The 19,628-nt window shown below is 34.2% G+C and overlaps 1 protein-coding gene across 2 annotated transcripts in view; it reads right to left on the bottom strand.

Moving 5' to 3' along the window:
- NOX4 (NADPH oxidase 4) overlaps positions 1-19,628 on the bottom strand; it is a gene marked incomplete at both ends in the record, with an annotated part of 142,219 nt that overhangs the window by 46,038 nt on the left and 76,553 nt on the right. For both annotated transcript variants that reach the window (XM_080689888.1, XM_080689889.1), the window contains one exon: positions 8,140-8,200. In XM_080689888.1, the coding sequence (XP_080546014.1) occupies positions 8,140-8,200 (61 nt within the window). The remainder of the gene's footprint in view (positions 1-8,139; positions 8,201-19,628) is intronic.

Here is a 19,628-nt window from a genome sequence, read left to right as displayed (position 1 = left end):
CCAACAGCGTGACATTTCCTGACAATCCATGATAGTTCACTCATCTGAACTATTCCAACTGTTTCTCTTCCTGAAATAATCCACCACTCTGGGGGAAAACAAACAAACAAACAAACAAACAAACAAAAAACCTCATTTATATCTAATCCTGAGTTTAGCTGAGACAGCCACCCAGGTCTTCCTCTCAAAACTTCTGCATAATGCCAGGCGTGGTGGCATACACTTGTAATCCCCACTCTTGGGAGGCAGAGACAGGAGGATCAAGCAGGTTTGAAGCCTGCCAAGCTGCCTTAAGAGACCTTGTTTCCAAAAATAAAATAGGTCTGGGAATGTATCCCGAAGATAGAAGGGCTTCCAGGAACCCCAGTACCACCAAAAACAAAAAACAAAAATCTTCTGCATATTCCATTTAGTTAGCTACATACAATATTTCTTTACGTATCTGATCCCACCTCTATGACTTGTGAGTCTATGAAGTGGAGGATATGCCTGTCTTCCTCCATCCCCCTTTCTACCCCTTCTCTTTTCCTTCCTTTCTTTCTTCCTTTCCTTACTTCTTTGCATATTTCCTTACTTCAATGAATATTTATATTTACTATGAGTAACTGTTTTATCAGACCCTTGAATACAGTAATGAGCAAAAAGAAATGCAGGTCCTTAACATGATAACATTTAGAATATACAGTGGTAAACTCACAACATCAATGATCACATCTTGGTGACTTTATTTTATTTATTTATTTATTTTATTTCCATCTCAGTTTATTGTCTGCTAACTTACGAGAAAAAATGCTAAGGATTACTTCATTTTTTTTTAATCTTGGTGATTTTAAAATAAGATCCCTTTAAAAATATTTCTGCTCAATGGCACATACCAAGTCACCCAAGAGCTCTGATGGAGAAGTACAAAATCGATTTTGTTTGTACACCTGCTAAAACTAATACATTCCTCAGCCCATGAATCAAGGCAAATTCCAAATTTCAAATCTTATTATTTAAAATATATATTTCTTGAAGCTATAGCTGCCAAAGAAGGTGATTATTCATAGGGATCTGAGCAAAGTCAATTGAAAAAGTTTTGGAAAGAATTTGCCATTCTAGAATCCATTGAAACATTTGTGTTTCATGAGAAAATATCAACATTACAAACGTTTGGAAAAAGTTACTTCTAACCCTCACAGATGTCTTTTAGGGGCTCCAGACTTCAGTGGAGGAAGTAATAACAGATGTGGTAGAAACAGAAAGAGAACTAGACTCTGAACTGGAGCCTGAAGACATGACTAAGTCACTGCAATTTCACAATAAAGCTTTAACAGATGAGAAATTTCTTCTTGTGATGAACAAAAAAATTAATTTTTGAGATCAAAACTACTCCTGGTGAAGAAGCTGTGATCATTGTTGAAATGACAACAGAGGTAATAAATATAGCATAAAATCAGCTGATAAAGTAATGACAGGGTTTGAAAGGATTGACTCCAATTTTGAATGAAATTCTACTGTGGGAAAAAATGCCACCAAACAGCATCAAATGCTACAATGAAGTCTTTCAAAAAAGGAAGAGTTGAGCTGTGTTTGGTGGTGTAGGCTTGTAATCCCAGCATCTATGAGTTTGAGACAGGAGGATTGCAGTTGTGAGGTCAGCCTCAGCAATGTAGCAAGGCCCTCAGTAACTGAGGTAGACAATGTTTCATAATAAAAAATAAAATAAAGCTGGGGGGTGTATATCAGATGTAGAATGTCACTGGGTTCAATTCCCAGTACCAGAAGAAAGAAAGAAAGAAAGAAAGAAAGAAAGAAAGAAAGAAAGAAAGAAAGAAAGAAAGAAACAAAGAAAGAGAGAAAGAAAGAGAAGGAGGAGACATCATAGTTGGTCTATCTTAAGAAATTCCCAAAGGTATCTTTCCAACAACCAACACCATCCACAACAGTCAGGAGACAATGTTGAGGCAAGACACTCTATTAGCAAAAGAATTTTACATGTGCACACACACACACACACACACACACACACACACACACATATGTGTATGTGTTTGTTCGCTAGAATTTTTTAGCAATACAGATTTTATTGTCATTTGTGTGGTCCAGAGGATTGAACTCAGGAGCATTCTCTCCCAGCTATACTCCCAGTTCTTTTTTATTTTTGTTTTGAAAGAGGGTTTTGCTAGGTTGCTAAGTCTTGCTAGGTTTCTGAGGCTGGTCTTGAACCTGCAATCCTCCTGTTTCAGCCTTCCAATTACTGGGATTACAAGCATGTGCTACCATGCCTGGCACAGTAAAGTATTTTTAATTAGGTATGTACATGGTTTTAGACATAAGACCTCTGCATACTTAATTGACTACAATATAATGTAAACAAACTTTTTATTGCATTGGGAAACCAAAAAGGAAAAACCACGAAACTTGTTTTATCGCAGTATTTGCTTTCTTGCAATGGTCTGGAACCAAACCTGCAATATCTCTGAGGTATGCCTATATATGTAAATGCCTATGCAGCCTAATCTCTTGGAAGTTTGAGACATCCTAAATTTAATATGCACAAAATTGAATTTTGATTGTCCACTCATACCCCTCCAAACATGCTACATTAATTACTACATTAGTAAATATCTACATAGGCTAAATAGCTGACTTCCTTAATTCCTAACATCTATTGTAACTATGAGGCAACAACAAAATGTATACACACACACACCAACCACTCCTCATTTCTCTCACCTCTAGTTAGTATTACTCTAAGCAAAACTAGTATTTTCAACCCCTTTGGAAAGATACCCAGTATGCATACCCATGTTCATGGCAGCACACTCTCTAATAGCCAAAATAGGAACCAACCTAGTTCTCCACCAACAGATGAATGGATTGCAAAATTATGGGAAATACACACAATGGAATTCTGCTCAGCTATAAAGAGCAAAATCATGTCATTAGCAAGAAGATGGAAAGACCTGGAGAACATTATGTTAAGTCAGATCACTCAGGTACAGAAAGAGAAGGGACATGTGTTTTCTCTAATATGCCCAAACTAGGGAGTATTAGGAATACCAGAGGGACTCCAGATAATGGAGGGGAAACCTCAGCAAAGCTAGAATGAAAGGGTAGGAGAGGAAGAAGGCTGAGGTTAATGGAGGAGCTAGATTCTATGTGTAAAAGTATGAAAGTAGCATGTTCAACCTGGACACTCATTGTTGGGAGGGGGGAAGAAGAAGTAGGGGGAGGAGAGGGCACCAAGCACAGTCTGCATGTGTGCTGTTTTCAATATGATCCACATAAAAAATAATTTAAAAAACTAGCATTTTCTCTTGCCTGAATTTCAGCAAAATTTCTCTGAATTCATCTTCTAAATTCCAATCTTGCCCACCCCCACCACATTCTCTATATAGCATCAGAGTTACCCTTCCAAAAAGTGATTCATATCCTGGCTCAAATCTTCCAATGTGTTCCTGTTATATATATTTTTTAAATGAAGTCTTACGAGTGTCTTAATGATCTGGCCTAGGAGTATTCATTGGACCTTATCAACTACAGTTTGCCCACATATTCATTCAGTATCAGCAACACTGAATACCTCACTGGTTCTTGAGCACATGTGTTTGGCTTCTTGGTTTTTAAATTTTCTCTAAGTTCTGCCTAAAATGCTATTCTCACATATATTATACCTTTCTCATTCAGGGTTCTGTTCAAAGGGCTTTGCTGACCTCAGGTAACACTCCAGATTCAGTAAGAAACATGGCTTTATATTATATAAATGGATAAAATATAAGACAGGAAAGTAGAGATTCGGGTGAGGAAAAATCTATAAACCAAGTTGGAATTGGTGAAGAAATTCAGAGAGTATCAGTTAGCTATTTCCCTCACAGGGGATGCTGGGACAGAGGGTGTCCAGAGGTTACAACAACCCAAACCAGGACCACATAGTAAGAGGCAAAATTACCAGAAGAGCATTTCAAAAATGATGTTATAACACTCCCATCCTAAAAACACTTTCTCTCTTCTCTATAATGCTTGAGATCCATACCAATTTCCCTTCCTCCTAAACTGAGTCCTTTTTGATAACCATAACCTGTAAAACATTAATTACAATGTGAATGATCAGTCAGTCATCAAAACCAAGACTTTAACCTCAGATTTAAAATTTAAATTCTCCTATATCTTGCAGTGTGTGATTTCCCACTCACCTCTGAACTCATTTCCCATGGCTTTCCTCTCAGTGCCTCCATTCTGAACCCACTAGCCCCTTTATTATTCTATGAGTACCCAAATTCCCACCCCAGGGGCTTTGCTCTTGCAGCAACCTCAGCCTACATACATTTCTTTCTGAAGTTCACCTGACTCATTCCTTCATATATTTACACATCTATTCAGAAAATCTATAATTTAATATCCTATCTAAATACTGTATTTACCACCCTAGTCATCCCTTATACCCCTACCTTTTTTTACTTTCTCCATTGCACTTACCACTATCTGACATAACATGTTTATTGCTTTGTTTGCTATTGGATTTCTTCATTGACCTTCAATACAATCTCTATGAGAGAAGAAACTTTGTCAATTTGGGTTATTTCTATAGATTTAAAGGCTAGTACTGAGTCTAGAATGTAAGTAGGTATTTAATATATGTTTAACTATCAGGCAAAGGAACAAAGAGTTTCAATATTATCTTCCAAAAATGACTATTGTAATTCAGTAGGCATAGCAACAAGAACAACAGAAAGTGTAGGTCTAGTCACACCTTTGTGAAGGTAGCATTGATAATAAATATTTATTATGGTCTTAGACTAACATTTACATTGTGTAAACATGAATTATGTAAAAGTTTGACATTTTGTATACCCAAATATGATTTGTGTTGTTCAAAGAAGGCAGTTTTCTCCAACTTATTTTAGATCTTCTCTTTGCATGTCATTCAAAATGGACTCAATATTCAATGGGAATGCTGTAATTACTTTTTCTTGTTTTTCTATAGCAACCAAAGACATTCATATTTATATCTAAAAAGGGAGAATAATACAGTTGGACTAAAACTTATTGTTACATTAATAATAACATTAATATAATTTAATGTGGTCATAATTTGATTTTCAAGAAATACTACATTTAAAAAATGTGTTATCAGCCAGGCGTGGTGGTACACGCTTGTAATCCCCACGCTTGAGAGGCTGAGACGGGAGGATCATACAGGTTCGAAGCCAGCCTCAACTACTTAGCGAGGCTCTCAGCAACTTAGTGAGACCCTTTTCCAAATAAAATTTGGAATCGGTTGGTGAGTATAGCCTGGAGGTAGAAAGCCCCTGGGTTCCACCCCCAGTACCACCAAAAAAATAATAATAATAATAAACCATGTTATCTTCTATTGTACATTTTTTCACAAAATTTGACTATCCATTGATCACTGAATGGCAAGTTTTTTTGTTAATTAGTACGTGTGTGTGTGTGTGTGTGTGTGTGTGTGTGTGTGTGATAATCTTTTATAGAAAACTTTAACCTCTCTGAACTCCAACTTATGTACATCATTCTCTAGTAATCATATCCAACAAAGATAAAGTACCTATAGACTAGATATTTAAAATTGGAAAATATAACTGAATCTAGAATATCATGATCAGTGAAAAGAGAAGTTTCCTTGAGTAATCCACTTTATATTCTATACTGCCATAATTTCAAGGAAAAACCTAAATTGTGTTCAAGGGGCTTTAAGACACTTCTAAACTTAATGGGTTTATTTCACTTTTAAGAGATGCAACTAATGGCTTGGTGGAAATAAAATCAAACACGAAACTTAAATGCCTCCTGTACTGTGCCCTACAGATAATTTACTTACTTCCTAGGCACTCTATAGCTATGGGAAATTGATTAGTATTGAAAAGATCATCTATGAAACACAGTTCAATCTGTTATATCCTATATACTACATGTGCAGAACATATTTCATCATAGAAAAGTTATTATTAAATATCTCCATGCCAGTAAACCTCTGCTATTTAAATTCTTAAGCACCTCTAGTATATACCTACTGCTCTTAATACTGAGTTCTAATCAATTCTTTTAAAATAAAAACCAGTGATCCTTGACCTTGGGAGTAATGTTCCCATTTGTCCTTTAATAATTGCAATCCCATTGCTTCAAGGCAGGTATATCTCATTTTGAACATAAGTGTCAGACAGTGGCAGAATTATTTAACTGTTCTCTGCATGAATGCTTGGCATTTTTTCCAACCCAACAAATATTTCAAGTCAACAATAAAGAAAGTCTATTAATTGAAAAGCATCTAGCTGGAACTTTAATTTGACTAAAATGATCTTGTTTCTATCTCAATAGTATGACACATTAAAATAAAGAATAAAATTAACACTATTACATATTCTTAATAGAAATAATTAAAATAAATGTTGAAGCAATCATTTACTTTAATGGGTTCCTCATGAGAGAAAATAACTTTGAGAAGATGTTCAGAAATAATAGCTAGTAAGAAATCATTATAAAGGTTTTACTTTTATGAATTAAAATATGTCTTTGTTGTTCTTATTTTCTTTCAGATATAGAATTCTATTAATTAACACTTATCACTGAATTTAATTTCTACTCTATTAGGATTCCTACAATAATTTTCATCATTCTTATTTTCCTACCAGTACAAAAACAATTGTAATTTTTCAACTTATTCTGAGCATAGTACAAGAATTATTAATTCCATAATACATCAGTGTTTATCTTGTACTAAGAAAAATAAATTTTATTTTATTTAATCACAATTCAGATAATAAAATAAATGTATTGAATAAAGTATCAACAAATACCTGCCATGAAAGTAACCTCTGTTTCAAGAGTTCTTTGTAATTGCTATATGTATACAGAGTCCCCACAAAAGATCATACAAAAACTAGAATATTTGTATTATTTCAAGTCTAGGTGCTGATTATTTTGAGAGTAAAACTAATGAAATTTTTAGATATTTTTAATGATGCCCTGTAATTATATATCATAGGACTTAAAATGATGCATTCATATATGTATATATCACTTGATATATTTCCCTTTGTATCCCACCCTGATCCTCCTTCCCCATACATGTTAGTGAGATTGTAATGATAGCTACCCCTATGAACATAACATTATTTAAACTGTTACCTTCATCGAGCCTTGCTTTTTCCTTCCCCAATTCTCTAGCACTACTCATTTAACTGACATCCTTTTTGTTTTCTATGCTCTCTCTAGCTTCCCCAGATGAGAGAAAACATACCACCTTTGACTTTTTGAGACTGGCTGATCTCACTTAGTGTACCATTCTTTTAGTTCCATCAATTTGCCACAAATGATATAATTTTTTTTTATTTCTTTGCAGGTCTAGGGATGGAACCCAGGGGCATTTGACCTCTGAGCTACATCCCCTGCCCTGTTTCTTATTCTTTATTTTGAAACAGGGTCTCACCAAGTTGCAGAGGGCCTCACTAAGTAGCTGAGGCTGTCCAGGAACCACGATCCTCCCCAGTCTCAGCCTCCCAAATGCTGGGACTACAAGTGTGCACCACCACGCCTAGCTAATTGTTTTTTTAGATGGGTGAATAAATTCATTGACTGTATATACCACATTTTTTTATCTATACATCTTTTGACAAACACCTAGGTTGGTTCCATAATTTGGCTACTGTGAATTGCACTACTATAAACATATGCATATATTACTATATTTAACTCTAATTTTAATTCTTTTGGAATGATACCATGGAATGGTATGGTTGGGTCATATAGTAGTTCCATTTCTAGTTGTTTGAGGGCTCATACTGGACTCCATATTCAGTTAACCATGAATTTTAAAATCCTGTTTTCTAAAACAAACACTTCACCATTCCCATTATTGCCAGCCAGTACAACTGACAAGTAGGCAGAAACCTGCGATTTACAAACTCAGTAAATAATGCATTATTAATAATTACCAAAATCTAAGATATTTTGATACCAAAAATGCATCTTACAAGAACAAAACTTAAATGTCAAACTGTACAAACAAATCAAGAAAACAGAATAGCTTGAAACACATGCTTCTTCAGATATGCCAGTAATTAGTAACACATTGAAATTATTGTTATGTCCTATTAGTTTCAAAGCATGTATGTTAAAGCTATATATTCAACATACCTGTCCAATCACCTACTATTTTAAGATGAACTCCAAATGTTGCTTTAGTATCCGTTGGACACTGGAAAAAATAAATATTAGAATCAATTCTAATGAACAATTATGCATTATCATAGCATGATGTAGTCACAACTTTTAGCAAGTTTCCCAAATCAATAGATAACAGGAAACAAGAGACTAAAACTGAAATATATCCTCATCTGCAGAAGGAAAAAGCAATGTTAACCAGTCAGTAATATAATCCATATTTCTATAAAAACTCATAAATATTTATGTAAAGCAATAAAATACATATAATCTGAAACTGCTAGTGCACTGCATTTAACTACAAATCTTGCTAAGGCATCTTCTAAGTTAAAATGTTTAAGAAAAGCCAGCTTCCTCCACAAAGGAAGAAATAAAGACTAGTGATTTTTTAGTCTTTTCCTCCCAGATATGTCATATATTCTACATCTTGACAAATTATAAAAGAAGAAAAAATTCTCAGTGATAGGAATTTGCCATTTTCAGTTTAGTATGTTCCTATTTCAAATATTCTATTTCATTCCCTTTCTTAATTTTCAGAAGAAATCTGGAGGTACCTTCAGAGGGGAAGGCATTGTAGAACTGAAAGTAAGAAAAAGTATCAATGGTCCCATAATTAGAAAATCTAAAAAGAAAAACACTCAGGTAGTCAAAATGAGAATAAATTTTAGTCTATAAAGAGAAAATTAGAAATCTCTTTTTATGTTCTAGATTCTTCCTCATCTCTTATCTACAATTCCCAAACTCAAAAGTCAGAACAATGAATTTTTTTCATAATTCAATTAGTATCTGTCCTGAATTGATGAGAGGCTGAAAATGGAGGCTAATATTTCCACACAACAATTAAAATAGAATTTAAAACTTACTAAGAATATCGATTTATATCTTGTTTAAATAAATATATGGCATATGCATTGAATTCTGAGTTTTGAAAGTACTAGTGATGAACTGAGGGGTGGGCTGCCTGTGGCTGCTTAGTGTTTGTTAGGTGCCATTTGCTGGGGCAGTGCTGCTTTATTTCCAGGATCTCACAATAACCTTGCAGAGCTGTCATTTATAAATAATTTGTGTAATTGAGACCTTAAGGATTTTAACTTGCCAAGAACATACAAGTACCAACATGACAAGATAGAATTTGGACTTGTTTTATTAGATCACATGGTTCTCAACTATTGTTAAACCACTGTCTTCTGTAAAGCAAATATAGGGTGAGGGGTGAGGACTGCATTGTATAAGCATATGAACAAAAGAGATAACTGTTGATGATTAGTAGAACTTATATAAACAATGTGAATTAAGAAGAAATTGTGTGGGGAAGTTAAGGCAAAGATGAAGGGAAATTACAGAGGCTGGGACAGGCACCCATGATGAGAAGTTGAGTAATAGCAAATTCAACACCTCAAAGCTCACTATGTCAAACAGTTAATGTGTATTCTTTGGGAATGCTCTAAGGAAAGGAGAAAAAGGTACTATCATGATATATTAAACACTCAGTCAAAAAAAGGTGAAAATCAATGAAAATATTAAATAAAAATGATGTAGATATTAATCATCTGCATATATTATAAACTAACTGCAAATTGAGGGATGAAAATTAATGTAACATACATAGACTTTCCAAACTATTTTAAAATCAGTGCTTCTAGCAGGAATATTATTGCTAATAGTAGTATAAAATAGTAAAACAAAACATTAAAGAACTATATTGTTTAAATATTATGTATACTAAATTAAATAATTACATTTATAATTATTATTCTGTATTTTACGTGCATTGTGATTCTTAATAGCTCAGAGAGCAACAAATTTGGTCATAACTAAATGTACAAATACGATGATATCATCTATAAAAAACATCCACCATTTTTACTTCATATTATTTAAGGCTGGCCAAAGGTTCTGTGTAATAAAAGTTGTAGCTTACAGAAAGCAAGAACCTTAGCAGAGTTCTGAGCCACCATTCTGATCACACAAATGCCACTTGGTACTTCCTTTATTGTAACCTAGGCTTTGGGTAATGAAAATATATGTAAACAAAGAAGAAATCAGAATGGGAAGCAAACAGATAGCATCTTTTTGCATGTCTTGGTGTGCATCTGGCTTAAGTGGATCTCATAATGAATTCTAAAAGAAAATATACATTTTACCAAATATGCACATCTGTGTTCTATTCTTTCATTGCAGATACTGCAAGAGGTAATTATATATATGTAGCTTAAACCTCTCCTTGGGTCTCATAGGAGGCTGCAAGCTGTCTTCTTCAAAGTGTTGGCTAAATCTGTCTGTAGAGCCTTAAAGGCTGGTCTGGTTTTAAATGAATAAAAGACAGTATCATTTCTCTCAATTTCTTGGGAATTATGCCTTAATAAGTCACTGATAGATCTCCAAACCAGATAAGATTTAAGAAAACAGATTTTAACACAATTTTTACCTAAGTATATCAGCTCATATTTGATGAGGCTTTAACACAGAATGGCTTTAGCATAAGTGTTATGAAAAAATGAATGAAGATCTTAGAATTATATTTTAGTATCTTGACACAAATAACATTCAGATTTACTAATATTGCCTAAAGCACAGTGTGGTGATTCTTTAATGTTTCCTCACTGATATTTAACTAATTTTAGAAAATTTCTCTAAAAAAGAAACAGTAGAAATGTTGGCATATCTATATTGCTGCTTTCATTATTGCTGCTTTCATTGCCGCTTATGACAATTTTTCAATCAAAACTTATAGAAAATATGTGTAGTTAACACCCCTTCTTTCCTTCCTTCCTTCCCTTCTCCCTCACTTTCTCTTTCTGTCCCCTTCCTTCCTTCCTTCCTCCCTCATTCTTTCCTTTTTTCTTTCATGTGGTACTGGTAATTGAATTCAGGGGCATTCCATATCCAAGCTACAGTGAAAACAGGAATGCATTTGTCACTATAGTATTATGACTTTAATTTTTTGGAAAGATACTGAGTAGTGATATAGCTAGGTTATGTGATGGTTTTATTTCTAGTTTTTTAAGGAACCTCCATATTGATTTCCATAGTGCTTTTACAAATTTACAATCTCACCAACAATATATAAGTAGGTTTCTATTTTGTCTCCGCATCCTCACCAGAATTTATTATTATTTGTATTCTTGATTATGATATTATTTTTGTTTTATTTTGTTTTGTGGTACTGGGACTTGAACCCAGGGCTCTTCTACCACTGATCTATACCTTCAGCCCTTTTTATTTTTATTTTTAAAGAATAAGCTGCTAAGGCTGACCTCAAACTGTCAATTTTCCTGTCTCAGCCTACCAAGTACTGGGATTATAGACACAAGTACCACTGCATCCAGACTGAAAATGGGTTTTTAACATTACAAATCACTAATGTTTTAAAAGAGTATCACCACAATATAAGATATTTTCTAATTTTTGTTTGGAAATTATTATAAAAATAATGTTATATAAAGGTTTACTCAATATTAAAAATTCATTATTTTAAAATAAAAGCTGCAATAGTATTTGTTTTTATATTGAGATACTTGAAATAATAAATAAAAGTGATTTAAAATAGTTCTACCTCAATTTGCAATATAATCAAATTTTGGGGACTGGAGAATAGATCACATAATATATTATTCTTTTTTCTTAAGTCATTAACTCTTTTTCCAAAGCTAGACATTTCTACCTGAAATTTAGTCCAATTTTAATTTATCTAAAATTGTTGTTCTCTTAAGCGATTTATCTGTGTCTGGAAATGGACCTATACCCTTTTCAGAACAGAAGTTCAAAGATCAAAATAATATCACTTATTTCTCTTATTGTCAGCATTCAATCAATTTTCAATCTTTTCATGTTATCTTCCTAAACATAATGCTTGATCCCAGCAATCTCCCATTGGATAACCTTCTCTGTCTCTCTGTGGGAAAACACACATATTCATTCTTTTGTATGGCCAGTGACCAAACATGTGTGTCTTTAATTTGTTCCAGCTGTATATTACCTGTTTCATGTCCATTCATTTTAATCCAACTAAACCAACTCTCAATATTAAATACATTTTTCTGTCCATGTTGTCTCCTCACTTATTGTCTACTTATTTAGAATGACTTCATCTACATTTCTCATGCTGAATTCCAGTAACTCTTCAAGAATAGACTCAAATGCCACTATTTCATGAAAATTCCCTGTTTCTCTGCCAACAAAATTCTTTCCTGAACCCTCAGCTTAGTTGCATGACTTTTCTAGCTCACTTATTACAGTCAATCTGTTTGTTTTGTATTTTTCTGTTTTAATAGACTATAAATGTCTGAAGATCAATAAATATTTTAAGTAATTATTATAAAGTTTAATAACACTTTATAAATAATGTTTCAAGTGAACAAATAAATATCAGTTTAATAAAGTAAATATCAGTTTAATAAAATAAAATATTGAAGAATTATTCTGAGAATAAAGAAAGATTTCAAAGGTGACCACTTCTTCCATAATTTATTCAAACACTCAAGTATTTATTGAGCGTCCAGAAGGTTTGACAGGCTATGCTAGGAGTTCATATAATTGCACAAACCAAAAGTGTTCTAAAAGTACAAAAGGAGACATGTGTAAACATGTGTATTTGCCTTCAAATCCCTCAAGGGAGAAAATAACATGAAAATGACCAGTTTAAGGATATAAAATCACAGACCACAGTGAAAAAGAAAATGTGGACCAAGCTAATAACAATAGAGAAAAGTGTGGGAAATTTCTGAAAGGTGAGATAGTAGTTTAGCTGAACAAAATAAATGAACCTGAAATTCGTCTATCTTCAAAAAGGGATCACCTTGAGAAGCAACACATTTTACATTATAACACTAGAAAAGCTTAGGTCACAGAGGCAGTTAGGAGGAAGCTACAGTTGAAGCTAATGATTTTAAAAGTATGTTCAAGTATGAATATATATGAACATAATATATGAGTATATATGGACACAAATATAAAATATATTCACATATATGTGTATATGTATATATGAATATATATGTTGTATTTGTGTTCATAGTTATATGTAAGGCAATTCAACCTATGATTCACGCCACTTGAATCACAAACTACAAAAAAAATCCCATAAAACACCTAGAGCACAAACCAAAAACACAAACACAGAGCTCTGGAGCACAAACCATAAAACCAAAGGCAAGCAGAGGCAGAGAGCTCTAGATGCAGGTTCCATGGAAAGCAGGGCTGAGATGCCAGCCATTCATTGAATAAACATTTAACCAAAGCACACTAAATGACAAGTCTAGTGACTGGGAATTTGACAAGCTCCCATCAGAACCTGTACCCCAAACCCAGCTTTTCCTATTTTGCTAATGTAACTCCATTGGTTCATGTCCCCAAACTCTTAAGTCAGCCTAGGAGCCTCTTTCACATTCCATATCTAATCTATGGAAGAAATTCTGTTAACTCTAACATGTAAAAGATAGTCATAATCTGACCACTCTCACCATCTCCATTTGCCAACATATTGGTCAAAGCCATCATCATTCCCTGATTGAATGATAGCAGGAACCTCCTAACTGGTCTCACTACTTCTGCTTCTGCTCCTGCTTTATTCATCTATTCTTAGTGCAGGAGCCAGAATGCTCCTGATATGAAGTAAGCCATATGATGTCATTTCATTACACAAACCTTCCAATGACTACTTTATAAAGTCAAAGTCAACACTCCTCATGTCTGGCAGATACTTACCCATATGAACCTGAGTTTCAAAGTTGGAATCTGAACAAGAAATGTAAATTTGGAACATCTAAATGTTTTATATTTATAGGGAAATACAAATTTGAATATATGGATATAGCAGTAAGACTGTGATTACCACAGAAATATGCATAATTAAAGATTAAAATGGTTTCGAAAATGGACAATGTAGTTTTCTGATAGTTTGATTTCATGGGGATGACCAGGAAAAACAACCAATAGAAAAGAATGAGTAGAAGTACTCAGAAAATCAGGAGAAAAGCAGATGAATCAATATCTTGAAAATAAAATGGAAAAAGGTTCAATGAAGTGAAAGATCTGCTGTATGGAATGACGCTGATCAGTGGAGCCCACCAGGCACTGAGAAATGACCATTTGATTTAGCAACAGCATGGCTATTACTCATCTGGAAATGATTCAATGGAGTGCTGCTGTGGGTAAAAAGTTAGTAGGTGTAAGAGAAAATGAGAAGAAAAAAATCAACGAACTGAGAAATTGGGTAGTAGCTAGAAGATATAAGTTAAGAAAGAAGCTTTTCTTCATTATCTCCTCCAATTCCAGGTTAAAAATAAGCATCCAAAATATCAGAGGGATAAATCAATTTTAATATGAAGCAGTAGATTTTATCTGAACATACTGACCTATTTAAATTCATATTTATCATTAGACACTGAAAGATTATTTTATTTTCCCTCGGAAAACATTCAAACTAGAGCAGTTAGGTTATGTTGAATTCTCAAAGAATTCATGAACACTGATGACCTGGGGCAATTCCCACCACTGTGCCTAGTCTATGTTTATGAGGCATTGTTGACATGTGAATCTATCATCTCTTCCAGTTGAGTTCCTAAGCTTTCCAAGCAAAATATCCGTGAAACCCTCCAGAAAAGCAAATTTTTTTTTTTGGTGGTCCTGGGGTTTCTGGAAGCCCTTCTACCTCCGGGCTACACTCCCAGACCTATTTTTTGTATTTTTTTTTACTTGGAAACAAGGTCTCTTAAGCCAGCACAGCTGGCTTTGGACTTGAGTGATCCTCCTGTCTCTGACTCCCAAGCGTGGGGATTACAAGCGTGTGCCACCACGCCTGGCTTCAGAAAAGCAAATTTTAAGAGTTAAAATAGATGAGAGTAAGACCAGAGATCAAAAGAGCTAACATGAACTTCTCGGTTATATTTATTCTCATGAAGTAAAATAAGTAATATCGATATTATTATGCCAATCTTTAAGAGACCCATGACCATTCTTGTCTGATTTTGATTGAAACTTGAAAAACTATTCCAAAAGTGACTGAGAGATTAAAAACACAACACAGGAAAAACATTGCAAGTGTAGACACGCTATGTAAAAGTACAGTCAATAACAATCTAGCAGCACAGCTTGCCTTTAATTCATGAAATCAGGTTATCCAAGTTAAAAACAGTGAATCACACAACTTCAACCACAAATATCAGAAAAGCATATGTTTCTGAATAAAAATGACAATTAAAGAATAAGGAAGCATTCAGATATGTTTCAATTAATTTATATGATTCAAAATGCAGATAATTCTATATTATTTTAATTGGTGAGAATCCATGAAAAATATCAAGGAACATAATGTGTACTTTAGTTAAATATGAAGAGATATTACATTTTGTAATAGGCAGTAGGTTCTGTGATTTTTAAGTTTGAGATCTTTATAAAAAATCTGATTTATACCTCTAAATTTTAGGGGAAGGCACACCTTAACAGAACATGTGTTTTGGTAGAAAATCTAAAATTTGTTAATTACACAGCATATCTGAAAAACAGTTGTACAAATCTGTTGCAGAGTTAAAGAACAAAATGAACCTGGCATGGCAGCACACATCTGTAATCTCCGTATTTGGGAGGCTGAGACAGGAGGATGGTAGGAGAGAAGCCAGCCTCAGTAACTTACAATACTCTCAGCAACCTAGCAAAAATCTGTTTCAAAAATTTTTTTAAAAGTGACATAAGGCTAAGGGTGTCACACAAAGGTAAGTTGCCACTGGGTTCAACTCCCAGTAACCCCCAAGAAAAGTAAAAGTTCTATACAGGTTTAGGTCAATAAGGGTCTATTCTACACAGGTTTAGATCAATAAGGGTCTAAAGAGAGACAAATAAAGAAACTTGAATCTAGTTCCAACTTTGTTAGAAATTACATTATTCTGGCCATTTAAAAATAAAATAAATGGTTTAGATCTCTCAACACAAAAAATGTAATTTCAGTAACAAATTTTTCAATTTCAGTGAATTTAAATGAATTGTAATTTATGTGTATCTCAAATTTAATTACAAGTTTTTTAAGGTATATCTCTGGATAGGGATATTTTTTAAAATTTTATTTATAAAGGATACTGTGATGTACTGCTCAGATCCCTTCCTCATGTTCTCCCAACTTCCAGAATCAAAATACTTATCCATCATTATCCCAGCTGCTGACAGTGCTGCCTCCTGAGGGTTCCTTCTGGAATTCTTCCCAGGAATTGCTATTCACAGAAGAAAACATCCTCACCCATGCATAAGTGCTTTGCCCTGGAGGTATCCCAAATCCTAGGACTGCTCAGTTAGGAGGTACATAGATTTGGATCTTCTAACTTCAAGATGGGACAGCTCAGAACTAACATTTTATCTGCAGATGGCCTGTAAGACCTTCTGAGATCTCTGCCATTATGTTTAAGTTTTGCCTGGCTTCTTAGTCCCGCAATCACCAATGACAGTTGCCCTGAGTACACTTCCTAACAAACCTTCAACATGCAGATATCTGCCTCTCGGTCTGTTTCCCAGGAAACCCAACCTAAGATATCATTCATCCTTGAGGCTACAAAACCACAGAAACAAATTACCTGTCCCCCAAATGACTGTCCGTAAGATACTGTAATGTCAGAGCTTAGCCACTAACTATATACTACAGAATGAGCACACAAAAAAACTCAGTTTTATCTGTCCCAGTGCTGCAGTCAGTCACTATCTGAAACTACAACTGTACTTATAAGAGCTTTATACACATCAAACATCATACTCAGCACTTGATTATACCTTTCTAATTAGTATTTACAGTAACTCTATAGATACATAGCTATTTTTAAGGTAAAACTATCATACTTTTATTTTTTTCAGAAAAAAATCTATCCTAACATGAAATATGAACTCTAAATACCCAAAACAATCTCAAAAAAGAAAACAGCCAGAAGATGTACATTCTCTGATTTCAAACCTTATAAAGCTACAATAATTGAAACAGTATAGTACTGCTATAAAGGCAGATATATAAACCAGTGGAGTAAAGTAAAAAGCCTCGAAATAAATTCTCCCATATATGGTCAAGTTATTTTTGACAAGGTTTCCAGAACATTTGGTGAATGAAATAATAATCTTTTCACTAAATATTGTTGAAAAATAATAATTACATGAAAAAGAATAAAATTGGACCCTTACCTAACACCATATACAAATATTAACTCAAAATAGATATAAGAGCTAAATGTAAATCTTAAGACTATAAACTTTTAGAGGAAAACCTGGGTCATAGAACTTCACAACATTGAAATTGACAGTGATTTCTTGGATATGATTCCAAAGGCACAGGCAACAAAAGAGAAAACAAACTCCATAAAAAATAAAAAAAAAATTGTACATCCAAAGACAATGTAAACATAATTAAAAGTTACTCAAAGAATGGGATAAAATATTACCAAATGCTATACCTAAAGGTATATTAATATTCCAAATAGAAATACTAAAAATGAGCAACAATAAAAGCAAACAATACAATTTAGAAATAGGTAAAAGACTAAAATAGATAATGAATCTCCAAAGATTTTTATATGACCAATAAACACATGAATATCATTCATCTTTATCATAATATAACTATTCATTAAGGAAATACAAATAAAAACTATAGTGAAATACTACTTCGCATTTGTTAGGATAGCTACTTAACATGAATTACCTTGCTCCAGCCCTTTACCTTGAGTTTGTTACTATCTTTACTTGTAAAGTGTGTTTCTTGTAAGCAGCAGATGGATGGATTCTGGTTTTTAATCCATTTTGCCACTTTATGTCTTTTTATTGGGGAATTGAGGCCATTTACATTCAGTGTGATAATTGAGAGATAACTTTTAATTCCTAACATGTTAAGATTTTATTTCTGTTTGAAATACTGTTTATTCTTCTTTGCTTAGTTGTCTGCTGGATAAAAAAATCTTGTTTATCTGGTTCTGGTTCGTATTACCTATTTCTTCTTTGTAGTTAATCTCTTTGAGTATTTTCTCTAGCGCTGGTTTTGAAGACATAAATTCCTTCAGTTTCTGTTTGTCATGGAAGCTCCTATTTCCCCATCTAATTCAATAGATAGTTTTGCTGGGTAGGAAATTTTTGGCTGGAAGTTGTTTTCTTTCAGAGTTTGGAATATGTTACTCCAAGCCCTTCTGGCTTTCATGACTTGGTTTGGGAAGTCTGGAATGATTCTAATTGGTTTGCCTCTGAATGTCACTTGGCCTTTTGTTTTTGTTGCCTTTAAGATTCTCTGCTTGGCTTCTACATTGGTCATTTTGACAATTATGTGGTGTGGGGAACCTTTTCTCTGATCCTGTCTAAAGGGAGTTCTATAAGTTTCCTGAACCTGTGTATTGACCTCTTGCTCTATGTTTGGAAATTTTTCTGCTATTACTTCTTTGAAGATATTATTGATTCCTTTGGTTTCACCTTCTTTTCCCTCTATTCCAATTATTCTTTGGCTATCTCTCTTTAAATGGGCCCATATTTTTTCAATGTCACATTCCTGCTGTCTGATTTTTTTTTAATTATAAATTATGTGTTCGTCTTTGGAGGGATCATTTTCTAGGAGCAAGATTCTATTCTCCATGTGGTCTAATTGATTTTTATAGTTTGAGTTGATGTCTTTACTTCAATGATTGCATTATTTCTTTTAGACTCTCTTTAAATTCTTTTTGAAGGTCCTGTATTATTTCTACAGTTATATTCCTGATTTGATCTTCTGGAGATCTCTGAATTTCTGTGTTATCAGGTTCTGATATTATGAGGTTGTGGGCATTCATTGCTCTATTGTTGTTCCTTTTTCCTATGATTTCAGAAGTTTGTGCCTTCTCTGGGTTCTTCCCCAGGTCACCATGACTTCACTTAGGGTGCACTCTGGATCTCAAGATTGTGGTAATCTCAGCCACCACTACTCCTTTACTGAATTGTATCACAAAGTCTATGACCCAGGAAATTTATCGAGGCTGCGTGAGACTGTGGGGGTGCCGGGCTGGACATTTTCCCATGGGTAGCTGCAACTAGGGTGTGGTATCTCTGCCACCACTACCCCTTCACTGGGTTAGACTGCTAAATCTTAGACCCAGGGAAATTATCAAAGCTGCACAAGTCCCTGGGGGTGCAGTGCTGGGATTTCTCCTTTAGGGGCCACAATTACACTTATGGTTATTGTGCGCACTGATCTGGAGCTGTCAAAGGCATAGTGAACTTACCACCCCTGCTGAAATATGGCACCGCTGCTACGCCCTTCACCATGAGGCTGGCTTATTTCTTTTCTGGTTTTGATCTCCGTTCTGAGTCCCTGGAAGGTGTGATGAGCTTGGCAAGTGGGAGTTTTAGACATTCATTTTGCTGAAAGAACTGTTGAATTACACCCAAATAATCCACAGCTGCTCACTTCAGCTACTTGTTTACCTTTCTTCTCTGGAGCCTGGTGCTGTGAGGCAAGATGGTGCTGCTGTGGCTCC

Source organism: Muscardinus avellanarius (genome assembly GCF_963383645.1).
Source record: "Muscardinus avellanarius genome assembly, chromosome: 1".
NCBI lineage: Eukaryota > Metazoa > Chordata > Mammalia > Rodentia > Gliridae > Muscardinus > Muscardinus avellanarius.
This window is presented reverse-complemented; position numbering and strand designations above follow the sequence as displayed.